This window comes from Hibiscus syriacus, unplaced genomic scaffold, assembly GCF_006381635.1.
Source record: "Hibiscus syriacus cultivar Baekdansim isolate YM2019G1 unplaced genomic scaffold, ASM638163v2 tig00112319_pilon, whole genome shotgun sequence".
In the NCBI taxonomy this organism is placed as follows: Eukaryota; Viridiplantae; Streptophyta; class Magnoliopsida; order Malvales; family Malvaceae; genus Hibiscus; species Hibiscus syriacus.
This window is the reverse complement of record NW_024063301.1, coordinates 457,420-485,212: the sequence shown is the minus strand read 5'-3', so window position 1 is coordinate 485,212 and position 27,793 is coordinate 457,420. Positions and strand designations below refer to the sequence as shown.

At 31.0% G+C, this 27,793-nt stretch overlaps 1 protein-coding gene across 1 annotated transcript; it reads left to right on the top strand.

The window, feature by feature from the left end:
• The first annotated feature begins 491 nt into the window (after positions 1–491).
• LOC120177787 (NAP1-related protein 2-like) lies at positions 492–22,107 on the top strand. The gene is made up of 12 exons (XM_039183804.1): positions 492–695; positions 798–848; positions 1,040–1,111; positions 1,235–1,345; positions 1,429–1,490; positions 1,951–2,011; positions 2,121–2,177; positions 2,274–2,309; positions 2,982–3,051; positions 3,166–3,223; positions 21,348–21,416; positions 22,032–22,107. Exons 1-12 carry the CDS (start codon positions 492–494, stop codon positions 22,105–22,107), a joined length of 927 nt encoding a protein of 308 aa, XP_039039735.1.
• Positions 22,108–27,793: the final 5,686 nt, after the last annotated feature.

Below are 27,793 nucleotides of genomic sequence, written 5' to 3'. Positions count from 1 at the left end.
TTTCGCCTCCGATGAACTCGACGATCTCCGTCTCTTCCACCGCGCCACCGTCTCTCCCTCCGCCTTGTCCTCACAATGATCCCACTCTCTTGTTCTATAATATCAGTACGATATTTTTGTTTTTTTGGTTTTCTGTTTAGTTGTATTTACAACTTTAAGCAGACGAATCAACCCTCTTCTTCTTGTTTGCTTTGTAAGTTTCCTCTTTGTTTTGTCTATATATTTGTTACTCAGTTTAAAATACGAGTCTATTATCTAACAAAATGTTAATGGTGATTTTCATGTTTAGTTTTTGCAGATGTTGCAGAAAACTAAGATTCCAGAAAAACCCATGTTTAAACCTGAATTCCCTCCTCAAGGTTTATTCTATTACCGCTTTTTTCACTGTTTTGTTATTTGTTTCATTGTAACCTAAAGAGTTATTAAACACGTTGTTTAGCGGGGTTACTTTAGAATATCATGTCTAATTGCTGAGGTGATTTAATTTGCATATGTTTGCTTTGACCTTATTTGTAAGTGGTAAATGGTTATTCTGGTGTTTCTATTGGTGTTCCTTTTTTGGTATTTTGTATATTAATGAGGAGGCGAGTGAGAAAGTTTTGGAAGTGGAGCAGAAGTACAATGAAATACGCAAGCCAATCTATGATAAGCGGAATGAGAAGATTAAGTCGATTCTTGATTTATGGTTAACAGCTGTAAGCTCTTCTATTATTTCCTATCAATTTAGGGATTTTTCTCTTAAATCTGTCTCCATGTTGAGAAGAAGGATTTCAGTTAATTTGTTCTTTTATATACAGTTCTTGAGTCATCCTGCTCTTGGTGAACTTTTGAATGACGAGGATCAGAAGGTTTAATATCACTTCTTTCCCAAACTGAAACTGGTTCAGCACTTATATTACTTTGCAAAATTTATTTTTAGTTCCATTTATTTATTCATTCATTTATAAGAAGTGTTATGGATTTTCCTGATATGTAATTCTAGGTAATTTCTTTCTTATTTATTCATTCTTCTTATTTTCAACCTTTTGTTGCTTGATAGATATTTAAGTATATTAGCTCACTTGAAGTGGAAGATTTTAAAGATTTGAAATCTGGCTACTCCATTACATTTGTAAGTTTATTTATTTTTCCTTTTCTTATCTTATTCTGTAGGAAATTGAAGTTGCATTTTACATTTAATCATGGTCTAATCAGTCATCACAGTTTGTTGACTGGCTTTTGTTATATTTTTCAGAACTTCGATCCCAATCCATACTTTGAAGATGCAAACCTTACGAAGACCTTTACCTTCCTTGATGAAGGAACCAAGATTACTGCTACCAAAATCAAGTGGAAAGAAGGCATGGTGAGGGGTTTTTCTCTTGTCATGTCTACTCATGTTATTTGTTTCCTTTGGTTATCATGTTAAATTAGTTTCTAAATGTCAAGGGCTTGCCAAATGGAGTTGACCATGAAAAGAAAGGAAACAAGCGACAGTTTGCTGAAGAAAGGTTTGATATCATATTTGTCAATCAAATTTCTCCCCAGCCTGAGGACTTTAGTCACATAAAACCTGAGATTAATTTCTCTGTTGTGTAATGTAGTCACTTCATTTTTTTCTCAATAATTTTATTGAACTTCAGCTTATCATCTTATAAGAACCTTAGTTATTTCATGAGTCATCTTCCTTTTGTTATGTAAAGCTAAACCTTAGCAGATAGAGTTTTCCTTTTTTAGTGAAGACAAATTAAGATTACACATGCATTATGTATTATTGTGTATTGTGATTATAAATAGTATGCATTTATATGTTTCTTTAGTTTATTAAGTTGCATTATAACTTCTAACATGGTAGGAATTTGTTGTACTGCAAAGCTTGGGTCATTTATGACATTGTCTTGTATTTGATTTTGCCTCTTTCACTTAACCACCATCTCTATATTATACTAAATTTATTACACATGAATGCAGCTTCTTTACCTGGTTTTCTGATACTCAGCAGAAAGATGACATGGATGAAATTCATGATGAGGTAAACTCTTTATGCATGTGCTGTGTGAATGTAGGTTTGTCTTCTTTTTTTTCTCATTTTGTTAAAGAGTTGGCGCCTGGCCTAAGCTTTCACTTGATAAACACAACAGGTAGCAGAGATTATCAAGGAGGATTTATGGCCCAATCCCCTCACATATTTCAATAATGTAACTTCATTTCCTTTGGATTCTTCCCTCGATTTTGTTTTATACCATTTATGATCATCTTATGCTTCCTTTAATTTTTTTCATAACCTGATGCAGGATGCTGATGAAGAAGATTTTGAAGATGATGAAGAGGTACATCATCTTTTGCCTTCTTTTTTCTTTCAATTATAAATTCATAATCTTCCTGTACCATTTGTTCTTGCATGTTTTCTTTTAGGATAATGGCATGATGTAGGTTTTGTGGTCTTTATTTTAATATTTTTGGTTTATTTTTCAATAAAGATAGAGTAGATTGGTTTATTTTCATTGTAGATATGTTTGTAGGACATGCTTACTAGAGTTTAGCTTGTAGTTAAAATTTGAATTCATCAATTGAGTAATAAATTGCTAATAACAAAAATGTGAATATAGAGCTCCCTTACTAGGGTTTCTCAAATGGTTGGAAAGGATGCATCCTTTTAGTTTCAAGTATATGCTCATTTTCTTTTGTTGGAGCGGTTGTGAAGGTGACATTTGTGTGAGACATTCCTTCTTACTTGAGGTCCCAAATTCAATCGTACATTTTGTTAGATTCGATTATGGCTTGCTGCATAGTTGAGTCAAGTTCAAACTACCCCTGGTAACTCTATAGTTTGGGTTTCTTTTTCCAAACTAATTAAACTTTATGTTCTCTCTGGACCTGGAAACATAAACCGGCTAAAAGGGTGGAGTTGATCATGTTCTACCGTAAAGAATACCCAAAACTATTGTAATAAAACCGTCAGAATTTGTGGCTCATTTTCTTTCTTCTTATGCTTATTCCAGGTTGACAAACAAGGACTTCCCATAGGTTTACAACTAATAGGTCGTCCATGGGGTGAAGCTACAGTTCTACGTTTGGCTTCTGCAATCTAAGTATAAACAAGTTTATGTCCTTGAAAGAGAATGTTTTGAACTCTATATTCGAGGTTGCATAACTAATTATAAACAAAACGTCTCATGTTTCTAGGAACTTTGTATCAAATCCAGGAAGACAGTGCTTCATTCTATGACATCTCAAAGGCCAAGTAAGAGCCTTCATGGACTATGTTATATTGCAGATCCTTATGTTATCTCTTCAGAATCACCAATAACGATGCATCTCTAAACATCGTTATCTTATTTGATGTATCTTATGTGGAAAACTTTATTATGCCGTGATATTTTGTATCGACATATGATTACAATATTTTTGATAACTTAATGTTAATATATTGTACGCAAATGGATTGCTTATATATAATATGATATATATATTTAGTATTATGAGGCATTAAATGTGATTTAATTTGATTATTTGTCAATCTACAATATATATATATATATATATAATTTACGACATACAATCACGACACACGAATGTGTGTCATCTTTTCTAATAACGTGTGCTTCAATGACACGCAATGTAAGTCATAAATTCGTGTCATAAATTTATGACACACAAATGTGTGTCGTCTTCATTTATGACGGGGGCTTCAATGACGCGCAATGAGCGTCATAAATGTGTGTCATAAATGCGCGTCATAAATGCGCGTCATAAATGCGTGTCATAAATGCGCGTCATAAATTTATGACGCACAGTTGCGCGTCATCTTAAATTCATGTCGGTGGCTTCAACGACAGGCAAATGTGTGTCATCCGCGCCCATAGATGACGCGCAATGCGCGTCATTAAAGGGGTTTTTTCTACTAGTGCAACCTAACCTCGTGTAACGTCTCGGAGCAAATCTCAACGCACCAACCTTACATCGTATCCCTTACACATATATTTATCAAAACATATAGTACTCCTTCCTAGGCATGCCTTTCATATCACAGGTCCCATTAAGAACGATTGTCAATTAAGTCAAGTTTACCATAAATAGTTGTGAAGTGATGCATAACATATACATATACTTATTCATTTCAAAAACATAGTTTTCAAACTAAGGTGGTTGTCGTGATAAAAATAATAGAATATTGAACTATCTCCACTAATCTTGGACAGCAAACTGTCACTGCTCGTCCATAACTAAATTCATAATAGCTTGTAAACATAATTTATAAAATCATGTACGCATCATAAGGTAACATCATGCTCATGAATAGTCATGTTTAATCATCATCATCATCGTAAAATGTTCACATTAAAGAAATCAATACCAAAACAGAATGTTAACTTACTAGTTTCACTAGAATACTCACCATTCTAGCCTTCAATTAACATTACCAATGTTCATTATATAAGGACGAATAGCCACTCACCTCTACCGCTTTTACCAGTCGAAATCGATCCGAACTTACGCCAAACGAACACCAAACAATAGTACACAAATTTTACTCCTTCATATACCTAAATATGACCTTAGAAACTATAAAATAATGTCATCAAAGTGCTCAAAACAGAGCAGAAAAATCTGATACAAAACAGAGCAAAAGCGTCGATACAACCGAAAATCTTACCATTCTTGAACCCGAAACTTCCCGCAACTTTAATACAACACCCTTACACCTAAAAACGATCAAAAGCAATCTAAATAAGCTTCTAAACATCAAATAACCGTCCAAAAACAGAAGCAACCAAAATGATTCCGGAATTTCTAAAAATGTCAAAACCAAGCTTATTTTAAAGAAACCTATATGAAATCCAATTCCAATTGAAAAACTGTTTTAACCCAATAATTACCTCATCATTAACATATAATTTGTCATAAGAAAACCTCCAAATCAACTCAAGAAAGTTAGCTTTTGAATTTGTTCTGAAAATCCTTTTTAATCATCCAAGCACCAATATCTCTTTGAAAACTATTATCCATCAATATAGAAAGATCTCGCATAAAGGAACCAAGAAAATGATGTTTACCTTGCTTGAAATTGATTGAAGAAGACGAATCATCAAAGGAAGAAAATAAGGAACTCTTTTAAGCTAGAGTATTCCACGGTTAGGAGGAAGAAATGGAAGTTTGAAAATCAAATTTGGGAATGAATTTAATCAAGAATAAAATCAACAAAAAGGTTTGGGAGAAGAGAAATGAAGGTTTTAGCCATTGAAGAAACAAGAGGAAAATGAAAATGTTTTTGGATGAGTATAAAAACATTAGGGAAAAGTTATATTTAATTTGGCTAAAAAGAAAAATTAGATTAAATCATTTAAAGTAAATTAAAAATCAAAATAAAGAGTTTAAAAATCAAGAAGGGTATAAAAGTTTAAGTTTATAAAAAAATGAGAAAATAAATGGATAATATCAACTCTTGGTAAAATCGCTTCATAGATTTTGATAATCGATCCTATTTCATTTTGGCCACTAAAATCATATTTTTTTAAATCATTTAACCCGGATGAAAATAAATAATAATATTCTAAATAATTTCTAATTTAAAAATTCTAAAAATTATGAATTTTTTGGAAATCTCAAAAATTTACCAAGCCACCGACCCGAACTACTAACTTGGATTTCAGGATGTTATACTCCACCTCTATGGCATAATGAATAATAGTATGGAATTCACTTACTATGTTCATGTCAATTATACCAAACAATCTCAATGTACATACAATGGGTATTTTTATCAAATTCACGGTGAAATATTTCATTTTCACTTAATTTGAATATATTATAAAAACATCATTAACCACTTTTCTTTTCAACATATAAGCATCATATCCATCATATGATCAATATCGTAATCATCATAGTAATATAATAGAGTGTGCTCAATTTGAACATTTAAAATAGCATATAATCTAAAAATAACATAAAATGCATGATTTATCACAATATCCTATTATTACAGTTTGAGCTACCTGTAGAGAGTAAATATTATGTTTTTAAATACACACTTAAAATTTATTTCGTTGATACCATTAGAAATTATACTTAAATATGAATCTAACCATATAAAGTACTCTTTCTAGTTCAAACTTGTACTATTTATGGTGAATTTTCTAATCTAGCGTACAAAATCAGTTTTAAGCATAATTTGTTGTCCTGGTTTATGATCTATCATCGATTAAAAATTCATATCTTCTAACATACAGTTCAGAATAACTTTTTGTTTATTTTATAAAAACTAAATTGGCATAAAAATCAAATTGTATAAAAATCACTTTCTACTACCTTCAATAGAATTTATGCCAATTTTTCAAATTTACTATCAAGATCATAGAATCTTGGTAAATTTTATTATTTACATCTATAGCTTTTTCACTAATTCCATTTGCTTCTACATACAAAATGGACCTTTATGCATGAACCATAAAGTCAGATAACATTCAGGAGTCACTTCTTACCGTAGTGACTTAATCACTTATTCATCGCAAGCCAATGTTTCCACAATAACATAAATACAAGCTAAATATGCACTCACTTTTGTACTTTTTCCTTAGCTTTAAGTTTGCTTTGATCTTGATTTCGATCACAATCTATATGAATATCATTTACAAAACATATACATTTTAAAGTACATTTTAGTATCTTACTAACATATGCGCATAATTAGAAATAATGTCCAAAAATTTCTTTCGATCCTTTTTGGAAGAGATCGATTCTTTTTCACAGGGGAACGATCCTACGCAATGCAGTTGGTTTGGGATAGATCCATTGGGGCAAGATATCGATCATTTTTCTTGGAAATTGCATAATTTCATATGATAATGCAAAAATGAGTTGGTATACTTCCACTTAATCATTCCTAGGGTCCAAATACATACATGTACATGCCCAAAACAGTTCATACACATCATAATACACTTGTAGCATGCTTTAAAATACCAGTCAACGAATCATAATGAAAGCTAGCATATACTTATTTATCAAAACATATAGTACTCTTTCCTAGGCATGCCTTTCATATCCAAGGTCCCATTAAGAACGATTGTCAATTATGTCAAGTTTGCCATAAATAGTTGTCAAGTGATGCATAACATATACTTATTCATTTCAAAGGCATAGTTTCCAAACTAAGGCGGCTGTCGAGATAAAAAATAATAGAATACTGAACTGTCTCCACTCATTCTTGGACAAAAAACTGTCTCTGCTTATCTAAAACTAAATTCATAATAGCTTGTAAACATAATTTATAAAACCATGTATGCATCATAAGGTAATATCATGCTCATGAATAATCATACTTAATCACTAAAATACTTACCATGGTAGCCTTCAATTAACATTGCCATATTTCATTATAAAAGAACGAATAGCCTTTCACCTCTACCACTATTACCGCTTGAAATCGATTTGAACTTACGCCAAACGAAAACCAAACAATAGTGTACAAACTTTACACCATAATAGACCTAAATATCAACTTGGAAACCATAAAAGAATTTCACCAAAGTGCTCGAAACAGAGAAGAAAAATCTGATACAAAAACATAGCAAAAGAGTCGATACAACCAAAAATCTTACCGTTCTTGAACCCGAAACTTTCCATAACTTTAACACAACATCCTTACACATAAGACAAATGAAAAGCAATCTAAACATCAAATAACCATAAAAAAACAACAGCAACCAAAGTGATTCTCGAATTTCAGAAAAACTTCAAAACTAAGCTTATTTTAAAGAAACCTATATGAAATCGAATTCCAATTTAAAAATCTTTTTAACCCAATACTTACCTCATCATTAACATCTAATTCGTCATAAGCAAACCCCCAAATCAACTCAAGAAATTTAGCTTTTGAATTTATTCCAAAAATCCTTTTTAATCATCCAAAAACCAATATCTCATTGAAAACTATTATCTATCAATATAGAAAGATCTCTTTTAATCGGAAAAGCATAAAGGAACTAAGAAAATGAAGTTTACCTTGCTGCAAATTGATTGAAGAAGAAGAAGAATCATCAAATGAAGAAAATAAGGGAACTCTCTTAAGCTAGAGTAGTCCACGGTTAAGAGAAATGGAAATTTGAAAATCAAGTTTGGGAATATATTTAATCAAGAATAAAATCAACAAAAAGGTTTGGGAGAAGAGAAATGAAGGTTCTAGCCGTTGAAGAAACAAGAGGAAAAATGAACGTGTTTATGGATTAGTATAAAAACATTAGGGAAAAGTTATATTTAATTTGGATAAAAAGGAAAATTAGATTAAATAATTTAAAGTAAATTAAAAATCAAAATAAAGTGTTTAAAAGTCAATAAGAGTATAAAAGTTTAAGCTTATACAAAAATAAGAAAATAAATGGATAATATCAACTCTTGGTAAAATTGCTTCGTAGATTTTGATAATTGATCCTATTCCATTTTGGCCACTAAAATCACACTTTTTAAAACAAAATCATTCAATTAATCGGAATTAAAATTAATAATAATATTATAAATAATTTACAAATTTAAAATTTTAAAAATTATGATTTTTTCTGAAGTCTCAAAAATTTACTGAGCCGCCTACCCTAACTATTAACACGAATTTTAGGATGTTACACTTCACCTCTATGGCATAATGCACAATCGTATGAAATTCACTTACTATGTGCATGTCAATTATACCAAATAATTTCAAAGTACATACAATGGGTATTTTTATCAAATTCATATAGCTTTTGTTCATTACAATTATCCATCCTTACTGATAGATCAATTATCATATTACAATGCATTGGACAGTTCATACCCGAAATATTTCATTTTCACATAACACAAATATATTATAAAAACATCATTAACCACTTTTCTTTTCAACATATAAGCATCATATCCATCATATGATTAACATCATAATCATCTTATTAATATAATAGAGTGGTCTAAATTTGAACATTTGAAGTAGCATATAACCTAAAACTAACATAAAATGCATGGTTTATCACAATTTCCTGTTATTACAGTTTACGCTAACCATAAAGAATTACTATTTTGTATTTAAATCACACTTAAAATTTATTCCGTTGATACCTTTAAAAACTATACCTGAATATGAATCTAACCATATAAAGTACTCATTGTATTTTAACTTATACAATTTATGGTGAATTTTCTAATCTAGTGTACATAATTTGTTTTGAGCAGAATCTGATGTCCCGATTTTCGACCTATCATCGATTAAAAATTCATATTTTCTAACATACATTTCAGAATCAATTTCTATTTGTTTTTAAAAAACTAGATTGGCATAAAAATCAAACGATATAAGAATAACTTTCTAATACCTTTTATAGAATTTATGGTAATTTTTCAAATTTACTATTAGGATCATAAAATCTTGGTAGATTTCATTATTTGCATCTTTAGCTTATTCACTAATTCCATTAGCTTCTACATACAAAAGGGACCTATATGCATGAACCATAAACTCATATAACATTTAGGAGTCACTTCTTACCGTACTAACTTCTTCGATGGCTCATCGTAAGCCAATGTTTCCACATTAACATAAATACAAACTAAATATGGATTTACATTGTATACTTAGGTTGCACTCACTTTTGTACTTTTTACTTAGCTTTAAGCTTGCTTTGATCTGGATTTCGATCACAATCTATATTAATAGCATTTAAAAACATATACATTTCAAAGTACATGTTAGTATCTTACTAACATAGGCACAAAATAGGAAATAAATCCCTAAAATTTCTTTCGATACTTATTCAATACTAATTCCATTTCATAACATCTGTGTTGTTCTTAATATTTCAAAATGCAACTTCAATCCTCCCAATATTCATATCAACCAATAGCTCATATAATCACTTCAATTTCCTCAATTTAACAATTAAAATGAATTCTTTTAGAATTTATCTCAACATTTTCAATTTATTCAAAATGGTTCCTTACCATTTAACTTCAATTATAGCTTCAAATAACATAATCAAGCATTCTAACATTTCATTCAAGCATAGTCATCAACTTTTGAACAGTTTCCACTTCAATCCCACAATTTCCATAATATGTGATTTGGTCCCTAAACCTTTACAAATTTCCAAATTGATCTAAACAACATTCTAAATAACTTAGAATCATTCATTCATCATCTCTAACCCCTATAATTTTTTATAATTTTTCCTTAATATTTTCCTTTATCCCTAATACTAAAGGTCACTTTGGCCTTATTTTCCAACTTGATTCAAGCATGAATTCATCTTCTACACATAATTACCATGCTTTAACGACCAATTTCATATCAATTTCAACTTAACTTCAATTTTCCATAAAAACCCTAAGTGGCCTGTAGCAACATAAACCGATACAACATAGAGTAGACCAAATTAGAATGCCACACGAGACCACCATAGTGACTAACCCAAAATTTTCTTTAAATACTTTGGAATTCAATTATTAAAACTATTCAACCAAAAGAAATATACATAGTTGAAAATAAGCTTTATATAGGGAGCTCCCAAAATAAGTATCTCGAAATAATAAATACAATTGAGTATAAAAATAGAGTTACAACTCAAATATAAGAAGGTTTATGAATAATACATGACCTCTAAAGGAAAGACCTGAGACGTGCTCTGCTGCTCGAATTGTCTGGAATACCATTTGTGCGATAGGTTCCCTTAATGCTCCTCCTAAAGACCTGTACATGTAAACAAATTTCAAATGTTGAGCTCACTAGCCCATGCTACACTAACAACTAAACCATACAAAAAGTTTTTAGCAAATGCTTATGCTATCAAGTACAATAAAAGAGTGGGTATACTCGTACACTTCACACTATACTCGGGTAGACATAATGATGTGGTTGGAGGGTTACATATCTCAGGACACAGACCCCTCTAGTCCACTAAGGATGAGGTTTGGAATCTCTTTATCGGGAAAAACACCCAACTAACCCATCTGTCACAGATGTTTGGTCATCACACCCTAGTTCGTCTCAAGTTCCTCGCGCACTACCTAAGGATATCTGGAAATTCTATACTTCATTACTAACTTCCTTTTCTAAAGTAGATCGGGTGTCCTGATCATTTTCTCGAGCATCAACCAAGCCTAGTTTTATGTTGCCCTAATTGATATTATTTCTAGTTGTAATTGCATACACTTTATCGTTCTCACTTGTAGTCTTATTTGATTGTGTACTAGTGCTTGTGTCCCTCAAATAATAACCACCCATTCACTTGGTCTTTTTCCCAAAAGGTTCTAATGGTACCGATACTCACCCCTAAGTATTGATATTATAGGATTAAAACAAGATGAAAAAGTGGCAGGTAGTATCGATAATACTAGGATAATATTGATACTCCCGAGCTAGGGTATCGTTACTCTTCAAGTACCAATACTAAAATTTGCTTCAATATTTTGAAAAATTACCCCCGATATTGGTACTACTATGGGGAATATCAATACTCTACTAGAAATATCGATACTCAATGAAAAAGTATCGACACTTTCATATTAAAATTTCCTCATTTTGTTACTCGCAAGATTAATATTGGTATTAGAGGAATAATATCGATACCCAAACCTAGAAATGCCAGTTTATGCACGAATTTGACTCCCGAAATTACCCAAGATTACCTAATGAGGTCCCCAAACATTATTAAAGTCTTATGTATAAAATAAATGATCATAATAACTCTTTAAACATGCTGAAAACAATAATTTTGTGAATCTACCATGAATGCTCCAACACTCAAACTATCTAGCTAAATGCATTCTAATGATTCAAAAATGGTATGAATGAGTTGTAAATGTGTTACCTTAACTTCTTAGTTGCTGAAAACTCCCTCAAATCACCCAAGGGTCAACTTCTCTTTGCCTCTTGCCTTGGAACTTCCTCCTACCTCTTTCACTAATCAAAGGCAAGGTAAATGAGTTACTAACTCATTCAGAAGCTTGAATTTAATTTAAACACTTTCTACTACTCAAATTCACCAAAAATGAGTTGGACAACACTTGGATTCTTAAACCCCCTCTAAAGCCTATTTATGGTTATAATGGATCAAACCTTGAGTTTAGGGGCTTAATTTGAAGCTCTAAGGGAGGAGATAAAGGTACTTACCTTAACAAACCTGGACAAAGCTTGAAATACTTCAAATTTTTACCTTTGTTTAGCTCTTGGAGAGGAATTGAAAGATGAAGAAGAATTGAAGAAGACAAAAGAGAGAATGGTGAAAGAAAAAAGAATGAGATGTGAGATCACCTCCTAATTAAGAGATTTAAGTTTTTTTTCAAATGGTGGTCTAATTGCTCTTTTCGTCCTTCATTATTCATCCTAAGATAAAAATACCCTTTTAAATGATAATTGGGGCCCAAACCAACTCCAAATGGGTCTAGCTCCCCTACAATACTCATGGGCTTACTTAACCCATTATGGAGTTAACTCGAAACTTCTAACCCGAGATTTAGGGTGTTACAAGGCAAAACATTGATTTAACCATTTCTAATTGTTTCTTAGCATTATAGAAGCATGGAAATGATTCAATAACATATCCTGCATCAAAATTCATCCATAGAAAATGAACTAATGGTTTCCAAGCATGAAAACATGAACCAAAGATAGCAAATGATATAGAATTTAATATAGATAAATTTTGTATTTCGTGCCTTCATCAAAATTCCTAGTTAATTAGATTGAAAAAACAAAAGGAAATATTTATCTTAGATAACCTCACGAAAAGATGAAGAGAACATTAACTATTTCTTGAATTTTCTATTCTCTATTTTAAGGTTATTTTTCATCTTTTATGTTAAAATGAATTAAAATTTTCATTTTAATGACAAATGAACATTTTTTCATTATATTCTCATGTTTCTCATGCATCCACATGTAAAAAATTCTCATTATATGGTCAAAAATAAACCAACACATTGATAATTTCCAACTTTGTCCTTTTACTTCTCCAAAATTACAATCTTGTCATTTTTATCCAACAGTCCAAATTTAATATGGAAAATCAACTTAAACCAAACGGTCCATGTTAAATCCTTCCATATTAATAAATGGAAATAAACTTATTATCCTTATTATATCATCTTTCAAAATATCTGAATAGTTTGCTCTGACTGTCCATCCACCTGAGGATGAAAGAAAATCTAAAGTTAAGTCTAGTACCAAGGGCTTTATACAAAGATTTCCAAAATTCTTGAAGTGAACCTTGTATCTTTATCAAATTTACTTGATATACCATTCATCATACTTATTCATAGAGTAATTACTTTAGATTGAGATAAAGTGTGCTGACTTAGTCAATTTATCAACAATCATCCAGATTGAATCATTTTTGTTATGCCAAAGGTAACCTTGTAATAAAATAGAAACAATCATAACTCGTTCCCATTTCCACTTGTTTGGTTTTTGACATGAACTTCTTAGTCTTTCTGTAAAGATCATTTGTTTGGTCAAAATAATGTAGGCTTTAACCTCAATTATGTGATTTGTACACCATCTTCTTTCATTGATAGTCACACATCCAAAGCTCTTAAGGCAAAAAATGTCTTTCGACTTAACACATTGACTACCACATTAACTTTTTCTAGATGGTAGTCGGTAACCAATTTATAATATTTAAGAAGTCTAATCCATATATTTTATCTTAATTTTGACTCCTTTTGAGTTAACATATACTTTAGAATTTTTTGATCGGTATAAACATAGCATCGTTCACCATATATGTAATGACACCAAATTTTTAGAACAAACACGACTGCTTTCATTTTCGAATCAAAGATCAATCTTAGAAAACACCAATTTGCCTTTTAAATGATCAACGAATTCGTCGATCCTCGTGATAGGATGTTTATTCTTCATTAGTACTTAATTTAAATGATGATAATCTATGCACAATCGCATTGACCCATCTTTATTTTCCATAAATAATACCTCGTTCTCCTTAAGATGACACGCTTGGTCTTATAAAACCCCGATCTAACAATTCTTGTATTTTTACCTTTAATTCTCGAAGCTTGGTCGGAACCATTCTATATGGGGCCATAGATATAGATGCAATACCTTGTAATAAGACAAAACCTCTATTTTAATTTCTACCTCTCAACCTAGAGGTAATATAAGTAATTCATCTGAATATACATCTAGATACTCTCGAACCATTGGAGCATCTTCTAACTTAACTCTTGAAACTTGAGTATCCACCACGTTAGGTAAAAAAATTTAAAAAACCATGCAATAATAACTTATTGGCAGTTACTACTGAAATCACATTAGATGATGGATTCACTTTTTTACCGCCTACTAGAATCTTATAACATTTCAAGTTTCGAATTAATCATTTTAAACAAAAATTTATTATGACATAGTAGGGGGAGTAACATAACCATACCCATAAGTGCCTCTATTTGTTCAAAGGGAAATTCCAATGCACTACCTATAGCTGATTGAACAAAAGGCCCATGGTTTACCTCATTACTATCACTAGTGGTTCCTTCCAGATCCTCCTGTTCAATAACTCATTTCAAATCCTCTATTTCAAATATCTAGTACATGTACTTATCAACTTTTATTAGTAAGGAGTGGCATCAATCAATTAAACATCATATCAGTAACAATGTCATCCTAGTGGCATGTACACACTTTTCAACTCAAACAGACTTGGTTTGGGCCTAGAATCAACTAAACTTGCAACTTTGATACAAATAAATGTAACACCCATTTCCCACATCTGTTACCGAATATGAGTCAAGGATGTCACATTGAACATATAAAACAAGTCTTATTTAAAATCGATAAAATTTTTGTTTCTTTTAAAATTGTTAAATTTAACATTAAACATGTAAAAATATTTAATCGCGTAAAAATAAAAATCTAATATTTTAACGTTCAAATCAAGTTAGATTTTAGGCAGCAACAAGGCAGTTCAATAATGTTTCATATACGAAGTGAGACTGTCTAAAAACTGCCTAAATAAAAATCCATCTTAACTCTTATAAAATATAACTCTATCAAAATATAAAACTAAATTCCATATCATAACCATATATTACTTACTAATTTCTATTCATATTAATTATTACAAACTATTTAAATATTATAGATATATCAGAGCCTCTTTGACCCAATTAAATTTAGCCATATAAAAATATTACTAACACTCAAACACGTATACATGCCAACTAGAAAAATGAAAACAATTAGAGGATGTCATTAAGGATACCGTTAAGTAGTCCTCGACAAGTGATTTCAAGCTAAGCTCCTTACTCCACTCGATCTCCTTTTTCTTACGTGTGAAAATCACCACATGCTAAGTATACACTTAGTGAGGCATTTCAATATATAAAAAATTCATAATAATCAAAGTATTGTAATTTTCATATAAAAATATAAGAACATATAAAACTGACTTATTAAAGTCGTCCATTCATCATATAACATGTAAAACATCATTTATCATATATAAGGCATTTTATGCCAATTAGAGTATTGATGAAAGATTTACTTTCAATGAATAAATCAAACATGTACTTTTCATATAAACCATAACCCAATGTATAATAGATGAGAATACATGGTGTGCGAGTCACTTGTATCCACAAATTCAACTTTTAGTGCCAGACAGATATACAAGTGTTGTAGAACACATCATCGTGTATAGATAATCAGGAATATCATAGCACCAAACTCACATACTATGTTTTTCATTCTCTAGAGTTACAAGATATCATATTCACTTACCATGTACTCATTGTAGTTGTGCACAATAGTACCTAATTCATTTACTATCTACATCAGGAAGCTAATGATAATCCACGTCTATGGCATAATGCACAATATTACGAAATTCACTTATTATGTGCATGCCAAATATACCAAACAACCTCAATGTACATACAATGAGCATTTTTATCAAATTCATATAACTTTTATTCATCGGAAGTGTCCATCAATACTCATAGATCAAGTATCATATAGCAGTGCAGTTCATACCCGAAATATTTCATTTTCACATAACATGAATAAAAACATCATTAACCACATTTCTTTTCAACATTTAAGCAAAATATCCATCATATGATTAACATCATAATCATCATAGAAATATAATAGATTGGGCTCCATTTGAGCATTTAAAAGAGGATATAACATAAAAATAACATAAATTGTATGATTTATCTCAATTTCCTATTCTAGCAGTTTGTCCTACCTGTAAAGAATGAATATTATACATTAAGCTACGAATTTGAAATTTATTCCATTTATTTCATTAGAAACTATACTTAAATACAAATCTAAGAATATAAAGTACTCTTTCTAGTTAAACTTATACAATATATGGTGAATTTTCTAATCTAGAGTATAACATCTGTTTTGAGCAGAATTTGTTGTCCTGGTTTTTGTTCTATCATTGATTAAAAATTCTTATCTTCTAACATACAATTTAGAATCAGTTTCCATTTATTTTACACAAAACTAGATTGATATAAAAATCCAACGGTATAAGAATCAATTTCTAATACCTTCAATAAAATTTATGGTGATTTTCAAATTTACTGTCAAGATCATAGAATTTTGGCAGATTTCATTATTTTGCATCTTTTACTTTTTAATTAATTCTATTAGCTTTTACATACAAAATGGACCTATATGTGTGAACCTAAAGACAAAACATTCAAGGGTCACTTCTTGCTGTAGTAACTCTGTCATTGGCTCATTACAAGCCAATGTTTCCATAATATCATAAATACAAACTAAATATGCACTTATTTTGCACTTTTTCCTTAGCTTTAAACTTACTTTGATCTCGATTTCAATCAAAATCTATATGAACATCATTTAGAAAAAATATACATTTCAAAGTACATGTTAGTATCTTAGTAACAAGGCGCATAATAGGAAATAAATTCCTAAAATTTCTTTTGACACTTATGCAATACTAATTCAATTTCATAACATGAATGTTGACCTTAATATTTCAAAAGCAACTTCAGTCCTCCAAATATTCATATCAACCAATTGCTTATATAATCACTTCAATTTCCACAATCTAACCATTAAAATGAATTATTTTAGAATTTATCTCTACATTTTCAATTTATTGAATATGGTCCTTTTCTATTTAATTTCAATTCAAGTTTCAAATAACATAATCAATCATTCTAACATTTCATTCAAGAATAGTACATCAATTTTTGAACAATTTCAATTTTAATCCCATAATTTCCACAATATTCGATTATGTCCCTTAATCTTTACAAGTTTCCAAATTGGTCCAACCAACATTCTAAAGTATGTAAAATCATTACTCATCGTTTTTAGCCCTTGTATATTTTTTCTATAAATTTTCCTTAATATTTTCCATTAGGACTAATACGAAATATCACTTTGGCCTTGTTTTCCAACTTGATTCAAGCATGAATTCATCTTCTACACATAATTTCCAAGCTTTCAATGATCAATTCTACTAAGTGGCCAAACCATGATTTAACCATTTCTACTTGTTTCCGATCATTATACAATTATGGAAATGATTCAATAACATATAATACATCCAAATCCATCATTAGAACTTGAAAATATAACCTCTCCTTTATTCACCCAATTCAAGAAATTAGGGTTTCCAAGCATAAAAGCATGAAACGAAGGTATCAAATGATAGATAATTTTATATGGATAAATTTTGTATTTCATGCCTTCATCAAAATTCCTAATAAATCGGTTTGAAAAATCAAATGGAAATATTTTCCTCACCTCAGATAACCTCACGACAAGATGAAGAGAACATTAATTATTTCTTGAATTTTCTATTCTTTATTTTAATGCCATTTGTCATCATTTATTGTTAAAATGACCATTTTGTCCTTAAATTCTCATGTTTCACATGCAACCACATGTCAAAATTTCTTATCATATGGTAAAAAAATAAGCAAACATTAATAAATTCCAACTTTGTCCTTGTACTTTTTCAAAATTATAATCTTGCCATTTTTCATCAAATGGTCCAAATTTAACATGAAAAATCAACTTAAATCAAACGATCCATGTTAAATCCTTCCATATTAAGACATGGAAATGAAATTATTAAACTTCCTCTATCATCCTTCAAAATATCGAAAAAATCATATTCGATTCGATTATCTAAATTTTTCTCCAAACTTTATCGTTTTACAACTTTTAATACAAATTTCGGATAAAAAATCAGAAACCCACAAAAACCTCATTCTTGGGGTAAACTATTCATTTATAAGATGAAATTTATTTTGAGAAAAATTAACATTTTGATCCCTAAACTTCTCCCAAGTTTACACTTTGGCTACTAAATTGTCAAAAGTTATATTTTTGGTTACTAGCTAAAATGTTGGGTTATTACAAAATTATAACACAAACTTCCACAAGTAGGGACCAAATAGCTCATTCATCAAGGTTTGGAATGTTTCTGGTGCGTTTGTTAATCCAAAAGGCATCATCTTGAACTTAAAATGTTTATGGTGAGTTCTAAAGAATGTCTTTGGTATGCTAGGGACCAAATAGCTCATTCATCAAGGTTTGGAATGTTTCTGGTGCGTTTGTTAATCCAAAAGGCATCATCTTGAACTTAAAATGTTTATGGTGAGTTCTAAAGAATGTCTTTGGTATGCCTACAAGAGTGATGCTTATTTGCTGATACCCTAGCCTTAGATCCAATTTAGAAAAATAGGTAGCTTCAACCAATTCATCTAAGTGATCTTCCACCACATGAATAAGATATTTATTTTTATTGTTAATGCATTTAGTTGCTTGTAATCTATACATATCCTCCAACTTTGATCTTTCTTTTTACCAGTAAACATGATGGTGCAAAGGGATTCTTACTAGCATGGACAATAGAAAAAGATAACATCTCAGCCACCTGGTTCTCAAGTTCTATCTTTTGGTGATAAGTCATTATGTAGGGTTTTATGTTAATTGCTTCAGCTCTAGCTTTTAACACAATACAATGATCATGTTTCCTCTTTGGAAGCATTCTAGTAGGCTCTTCAAATATCATATGAAATTATTCAGTATTTTATATATATCCTTAAGTATTTCAGCCTCAATCACTTCCCCCAATCAGCATATACATCTCTCTTGAAATATCAGGATCCTTCTCTACTAATTTTTTCATTTTACTACTTGATATAACCTTAAAAGTCAGAATATTTTATCCTTTCTTCAACATATTTTCCTGTCCTGCACTTCTGAAAATAAATGTCATATCATTGAAATGCATTATCAAAGGGTTGTACTTCTTCATCTAGTATACTCCTAGGACCATGTCATTTCCTTCCATGGGTAAAACTCTAAAGTCATGCTCAAACTGAAATCCTTGCATCCCCTAGTTCAACTGTTTGCTTTTTCTTTCTTGATGTATAATATTTCACCATTTGCCATTATAATAGCTAAATGAGTGGTTTGCTCCAATTCTATCCCTTCTTTTGATCACCTGTAATGAAACTATGTGTGTTACCACTATCAATTAGAAGGTTTAGCGGCTTCTCTTTGATATATCCCTAAATTCTCAATGTATTGCATCTTGTTTAACCAGTTAGAGCATTCATTGATATTTCTAAATTTGTCTCGGGCTGAGTCACTTCTTCCTAACATTTCTGTTCATCTTCTTATTCCTCTTGTTCTCTCAAGTCTCCATGGAATTTAGTTGCTTTAACTTGCACTGATTACCAGGAGTAAACTTATCACCACACTTGTAACATAATCCATGTGTCCTATAATCCATCACAAACTGCATGTTTTGTTTCAGATACTGCTGGACTCCATTTTGTGTCTTGTTAACTGTAGCAGTAAAGTTCTTGCAAGAAGAATTTAGTCATGTTGAAGTAGTTTTAGGCTAATATCTGATTTTTCTGTTTTCAACTTCCCAAGTCAACTCAAGCAATCTGGCCAACCTGAAAGCAGGAGCTAGAGTCAATGGGTTATGGGTTTTGACTCTATGTTTAATTTCCTCCTTCAACTCAATAAACTAGAAACAAAGTACCCCTTCTCTAATAAAAGGACTGTACCACGTCACATAAGACTTAAGTTCTTCGAATTTTTCTTGGTACTCATCCACTAAACCCCTCTGGGTAGTTTGTTAAATTCCTAAATTATTTCATTACAATCCTTACCATAGAACCTAAGGCAAAGGTCTTCAATAAACTCATGTCAATATATATTATTTTTTATGCTACATACCCATCAAATTAGATCTCAGACATCTCAACCAAATACATCGAAGCTATTACCACCTTCTGAATTTCTGGAATACCAAAATTTGAAAAGTATTTTTGACATTTCTTCACCCAAATCCTTAGATTAATCCCATCAAAGGCATGCAATTCTATTTTAGGCCTCAGTATAAAACTTGTCTGCATATTTCCAGCCATAGAAGATTCTCCCAACTGTCCTATGTTTCCCCTTATCTTCATTTTAAGAGCCTTCATTGAGATTTGAAATTGATTATTAGTGTTGATAGGGATAGCAACAGAGTGATGAATGTTGCTTAAAGTCGAGGAATCAAGCATAGGGATCTAGACTCGATCAAAGAATGAGGGGATTATGGATTAGAGTTTTGTTGCAACATTTAGGTTTTTTGAATTGAGGAAGAATTACTTGAAAATCAAGAACAAAAATTATGATAATAAGGATTAAGATAATAAAGATAAATAATATGAATAATGATAAAATGACTTAGCCAAATTAGGATTTTATGGTGATGGTGGTCGATTTTAGGATGATGATGGTGATGATAGATCATTGTCCTACGAACTCACCTAGTTGTCATTGACTAGGAAAACTCGATCATCAGCTCTAACCAACCCTCCTAATCAAAAAGAGAAGGCAAACTGGAGTGTGAAGATCTCCCTCATGAACGAAATTGAAGAACTTAATGATGAAGAATGCTTCGAAGGCGCAAAACAATCAACACTTGTAAAAATGAACTCTCGTTGTATTATTAATCAAAGAAATAATATTTTAAATCTATCTTAATTCTTAATAAAATAATAAATATAATCTAAAAGATAACGTATCATCATATATTAAATTATATTAAAAATAATCAATAAAATATTGATAATTCTTAATATTTACAAAATCACGTATTAATCACGTATAGGAATTTCTACATGTGATATCTTCACTAAAATGGACATATCTTGAGTTCTCGACATCGGTTTGACGATTTTCAAGTACCGTTGGAAAGCTAAGAGACAGACGTCGAATCTTTAGAAGATATGTTGACCAAATAACACCCGAATCACAATAAAAAAAATCATTGCAAGTATACTGCTATTCTAGTCTTCTTTTTCAATGCTTGATTGTGTAGATCAACTCGAAGAGATAATCCATCTTCCTTTGATGTGAGACTTGTGGTGCGTGTATCAAGTGTGATAAGGTAATGTTTGGTTCATGCAAAATGCTAGAATACTGCTACTTGGTTTGGCAACTGAGATTCCATGTTCTTAAGCCTTATACGAGTATTTCTCATGCTCATTGATAACAATAACTTGTAACGTTTTCTTACCTCTACGTTGTTTTTGAATTTTTCACATGTGTTCATGTTTCTCATTAGATTTGTTTGTTCCACTGCCTCGACACTTTTAGCCATCAAGCTTAACATCATTTGTAGATAACCCCAAGTTTCTTCCGATCTCATCTCCAACGTATTAAACTTATCTTCCCTTCACTTTCTGCCTTCTCCAACATTTTGGAACCTTCACATCATCATCCTCTTCTTGATTAGACTTGTGTACTTCAGGTTGCTTGTTCTCGACCATTTTTTAAGATTTCTTGCTTTTTTCTCAGTTTGTTGGTACATTCAAAAATCTTGCTCTGATTACCAGTTGTCATGATCAAACTTACATATTGAAGAAAAGATCTAAGGAAAATAGAGAATTTTTGCTTAAGAAAGGAATTTTATGATCTTCATCATAGAAACTCATATTGTCTATTACAAAGAATATATAGTTTGGATATCCTATTGTACTAATTGATCAGTTTCTTTTAACAGATGGACATCTTCTAACAGAATAGATTCGCCTGTTGCTAGTATTGGATTTCCTGGAACGTCATTCCATGCAGTTTGATGTTGATGCATAGCTTGTTGAATCCTTCAGTCAGTGGCCCGCCATTGTCTTCAGTGTTCCTTGGATCTCCTTCACGGCCAATATGTTTTATGTCTGATCCAACACCCTCTCTTTTATGTACGTGCTCCTCGTGTTTTAATTTTTCCTCTTTTTACTTCAAATTCCCAATTCTTTGGAATTACCCAATTCCATTTTTGAAATCTCTATCGCTTCTCCTTGTTCCATGACACTTGGTTAGGTCATGTTGTGCGGCGGTGGAAGTGACTGCCACGGCTATCGCCGTACCTATGAGAAGACAAGAAAAAGTAGATTCTGACTAAAGAGAGAATCTGCAAGAGAAGTGAGTAGAAAAAAATAATTAGTGCAGAAAAGACACTAACAAATCTTATGTGTAAAAAAAATAAGGCATGTTCTTCTTTAGGGCTTTAGTTTCCCTTATTTTTTAGCAAAAAAATAATATAGAATTGTGCTATGTTTATATTTGGATAAATTACGTAACGCATCACTCCATTATTAATTTAGTTAGTTATTTTTTTCTAAAAGTTATAACTTAATTTTTTAATTATAAATTGGATTTTCAATTGAAGTTTCAACTATGTCTTTAATGTTTAATTATAAATTAGATTTTCAATTATATATTTTTCAATTTATTTTTAATATATATATATATATATATATATATTAATATTACTTAATACTTAAAAAATAATTGGCAGGACCAAGGTTCTCCTTGACCCTATGAAATTCCGCCCATAATTAATAGTTTGGTTATGAGTGTAAATTTTTATTTATTTTTTAATTCCATATAGTAAAACTTGTTTACCACACCGTCTTACACTATTAATCTATTACATTTTCTTATTTTAACTTAAGAATTACATTGAGTAATTTAATTTTTCACTAGTAAATAAATTAATAATTTATTATTGTTTATGTAGCTAAAAGATACGAGTTTGTTGACTGTTATGTGGATTGAATTATAAAAAAAATCCAATTTTAGTGCATATATTATTTGTGTTTTATAATATTATAATATTTAATGAGGAGAAATTTAACTTTTTGAGACTACTTCGTTCATTTTTAAGATTTATTAAGAAAATCTAATTGAGTTTGATATTTAAAACTAATCGATTGTGGATATTGACTTTATTCGTAGCTACATATCATTTTTTTAATAGAACTCTTTATTTGAGACTTATGTTTCATGTTAGGTATTAGAATTTTGGTTAGTAAGTTTGACACCCAAAATCTTGACAAAGCTTACGAGTGCTACATTCTACCACCAGAGTGCCCCAATAATTTTAAAATACATAAAATAAATATTCAAATAAAATAATTATACAAAATTTATAATTCCTTAACTTGTTTAAAACAATATACATAAAATAATTTATAATTTGACTCGATACAAATTAAACCCTTACATGTCCACCTAAGTAATCATTTATTTTAGTCGGATGATTCATTGAGACTCATCAAATGATATTGTAGTTTCATTGCAAACTATGAAACTTATAATCTTGAGCATTGAAATAATCCGAACGTTGAACTAACAAAGTTCAATAATACACATCTATTATGTTATATATTTCATGAGATTCATAAGCATAAGCATGCAAGTGTGGTATAAGCATAAAGGCATTGAGTACAACATAGATCTTCATCGTCATTTTTTCTCAAGTATATGTAATATCATATTTCTTATCATTATCAATATATGAATACCATGCTTATCAACATATATTTGTACACTATTCAAGAGTGTCATCAATCAATCGCTCAATTTTTTTATAGAAGTCACTAGTATTATTAAAAAAGGAAATATTTTAAATTATAATGAAAATCTATAATCATAATTGTAAATTAAGCATATAATTAGAATATTTTTCTAAAATTATTGACACAAAAAAACTAGCTACTTAAGATAACATAAGGACAATACAATGAAAAATTAAAAAACCTAACGAAAACCCAAACAATGATAGATACAAATAGATCTGATCGCATCAGAAAACGAACTGCTAAAGAGGATCAAGCTATAGAAAGACCACCGAAAAACCGTAAATCAAAGTCGAGTGACATGAATAAACTATCCATGAACGCAAACCGAGTATCCAAATCCAGTCTGAGGGTCCAAAGCAAGGAAGATCAACATGATAACAGATAAGTGTCATCTTGGTAAGTCGTGACAATGTCAAATCAACTCTTAAAACTGATAAATAAAAAGCAATGGTCAAACAAACGAAAATATATCAAAAGACAGATAAAAATGTGTGATAAAGGTAAATTTATTTAAAAAATAAAACATGAGAGAAATAAAGATGTGATATAAAAAATATAAAGGAACATAAAAAAATACCTGCAATAGACAACCAACATCAAGTTTGATACTACCACCAATCAACAAAGATAAAAATAAAAAGTATGAATGACACACCACAAATGAGAAAAACTAGAGAAACTAGGGCAGGTTATTTTATCAATCGCTCAATTTTCAATTGCTCTATGATCTACGCTCATAATTGTTTTATTAATAATAAGTTATCTGGTATCACCTAACGTTAGATAATTTTATATTATAATACTCGAGATCACCTAACATCAAATACTAAAATTAATATTCTTGCATGATATAATTTAATGTCAAATATCATAAATAACACTCGTGTATTATTCATACATGCAAATCAAGAGTAATACGATATCCAGTGTCACCTAACCTCAAATGATAAATAATAACCGTGAGATATTTTCCATGATCATTGATATGAGCCTACTCTTACACCTTCTACTCTTCATCTTGCTTTCTTCATATGTTGATAAGATGAAGGAACAAGGAACATTTACTCAACTCTCACATCTTTTCATTTTCTTTACATATCATTACTTTGCATGCACTTTATGCTATGTTATATATTACATATTTATCTTATTGTACTATGTCATGCATACCTTTTATATCATGTTAAGTACGATGATTACATGCCTTATGTTACATGCCATGCTTAGTATATATTATCTTACCTTATACATGGTTTATATCATGCATATTATGTTAAGCAAAGTCATGACATGTTATAGTCTGTGTATTATGTTTATTCTATACTTTGCTTAGTATAATGCATTCATACACATCTTTACTTAGCTTATGTTATGTTCATCATCATTTCTTATCTCATTCAATGCATATGAATTCATTGTTTTAGCTCATTGCATTATTAGCATATGAGGCAACATATATTCTTATGGTGAACAAATTTCCCTTTTGGGTACTCTCCCCGATCTTGGAAGTTGATTGAGCCTACTTGAATGCTTCTATGCTCTCATTCATGTGCTTTTGGTCACCTTGAACTTGCTATGGTGAAAATGGCACCAAAACAATTTTCTTGCCTCCATGTTTGAAAGTGTATTGATTTGTGTAACAATCATGCACAATATTCTTGTCATATTGCCACGGTCTTTCAAGAAAAATGTGGCTAACATGCATTAGGACCACATCGCACATAACCTTATCCTTATACTTACCAATTGAGAAAGGAACAAATACTTGCTTTGTGACATTAAGCATATTTCTATCGTTCAAGCATTGTAACTTGTATGGTGTAGGATGTTTTAGGGTCTTCAAACCTAATTTCTTAACCATGTTAGTGTTAGGAACATTAGTAAAACTACCAATATCAATGATCATGAAACAAATCTTTTATTCAATATTGCATCTAGTGTGAAAGATGTTTTTCTTTGTTGTTCCTCACTTGCCATTTGCGTGTTAACAAATCTTTTCACAACTAGAAGTACACTTTCAATAGCATATTCAATCTCTTCTTCTTCCTCATCAAGAATTTCTTCTCTTCATCCATCTTCTGGGTCGGATGTAACTTCCCCACTATCTAGAATTAATATGGAATTTCGGTTAGGACATTGATTAGTAACATGAACTCTACCCAGGTATTTGAAGCATTTGATGTATCAGGTCCTTTTTGCACTTGTTGGTTGCTTGTCTTTATCTTTGCCTTTGCATTCTACCATAATTTTTCTTGACTTTGGTGTCTCAACATTCTCCTTGATTTGTAAAGAAGATTGTTTCTTATATGTGTTGCCTCCTTGGTTCCATTTTACTATGGAAGAAGTGTTGCCTTGGTTCAAACTCTTCATCTTGGAGTTCTTTTCAATCTGTATAGCCATATATACCATTTCATCCAATTCCACATAGTGTTGCAACTCTATGATGTTAGCAATTTTAGAATTCAAACATGCCAATAATCTTGCCATTGTTAACTTCCTATCTTCTTCAACATTTCCACAAATCATGGTTATCTCTATCTCCTTGAAGTAATATTCCAAGCTCTTGTTGCCTTGCTTAAGATTTTGCAACTTCTGGAAAAGTTTCGGTGGTAATGAACGGGTATGAAACGTCTCCCCATAATGGCCTTCATGTCTTGCTAGTTGTTTATATGCCTTTATAAATTCATTCTTCTTGTAATAGTCAATTGATCCCACTATGCTAAGGCGTAATCAATAAACTCCATGGCTGCTAATGTAACATTCGTTTTCTCTGAATAGTTGTGGCATTCGAACACATGATCAACATTGGCTTCCTACTCTAGATAGGCTTCAGGATTAGTTTTGCCTTGAAATGCAAGAATAAAAACTCAAATGTTATTAAGTTTTTCATCAAGGAACATGTGCTCTTCATTGTTCCTCAGCACATATCTCCTTGAACCTTGTGATGCTTAATCAACCTCGGCCTATTCATCTTCACAGTCTGCTTGCTCATTATGCCTTGGTTGCCTTCTAAGTACATTGCCTCCTAAACCTTCAATTCTACCAAGTCTTTCATGAAGGGGTTCAAATTCTATCCTCATCAATCTAATCATCACAATCAAAGTGGCTTGAACTTGTAAGTTGGGGGTTGTTCTTCAGGGTGGTTGTCCTGAATCTTGAGACATTGTTAGAATAAATAAAAAATAATTTTTGAAAAGGAACTTTACCAAATTGCACACACAAAAACCTCTCTAAGTCACTCCAAAGGAAAAAAATGATGGCACTCAGGTCACTCATTTTTGCACTGATGACACAATTGGCTTTTACTGTCCTCTTTTGATCTCCCTCGCTCAATATGCATTTTACCTTACTTTCCTCTTGGTGAAAGTCCTAAAGAGAACTCACACAAAACCTTTCAAGTCTTTGTGAATATTGGCGTCACTTGCAAACTTGTTTAGGGTAGGATGATAACAAATTTAGTGTAAAATATGGCTTAGCCTAAGAAAGAAAAGAAAGAAAATGGTTGCTTACAAACAAGGCACTTAAAACTTCACTTTTCACCACAATCAAGGACTTGATGTCTTAAGATTTTTGATGAATACTTTGATGTTGTTGAAGTGCTTCCTTTGCTTTTCCTTCTGTGATTCACTTTTACTTTGGCCTTCACATTAATTTTGAACTTCTTTAGTTGTTGTTGGAGCCTTCTTTTGTTTATTTTCTTCACTGGCCGAATGAACCTTACTTCTTGATCTTTATTTTTGTTGTTTTCTTTTCTTATTTTGTAGGGATCCTTGTACACATTTGTGCTCCACCCAAAGCTTTGAATATCGCCTGATGCAAGGCACTTGTGCCTTTCTTGTGGATCTAGTGAGAGAGCAAGTACCTATAGTAAGATAAGTAATGAAGAGAATGATATGATAGTTGA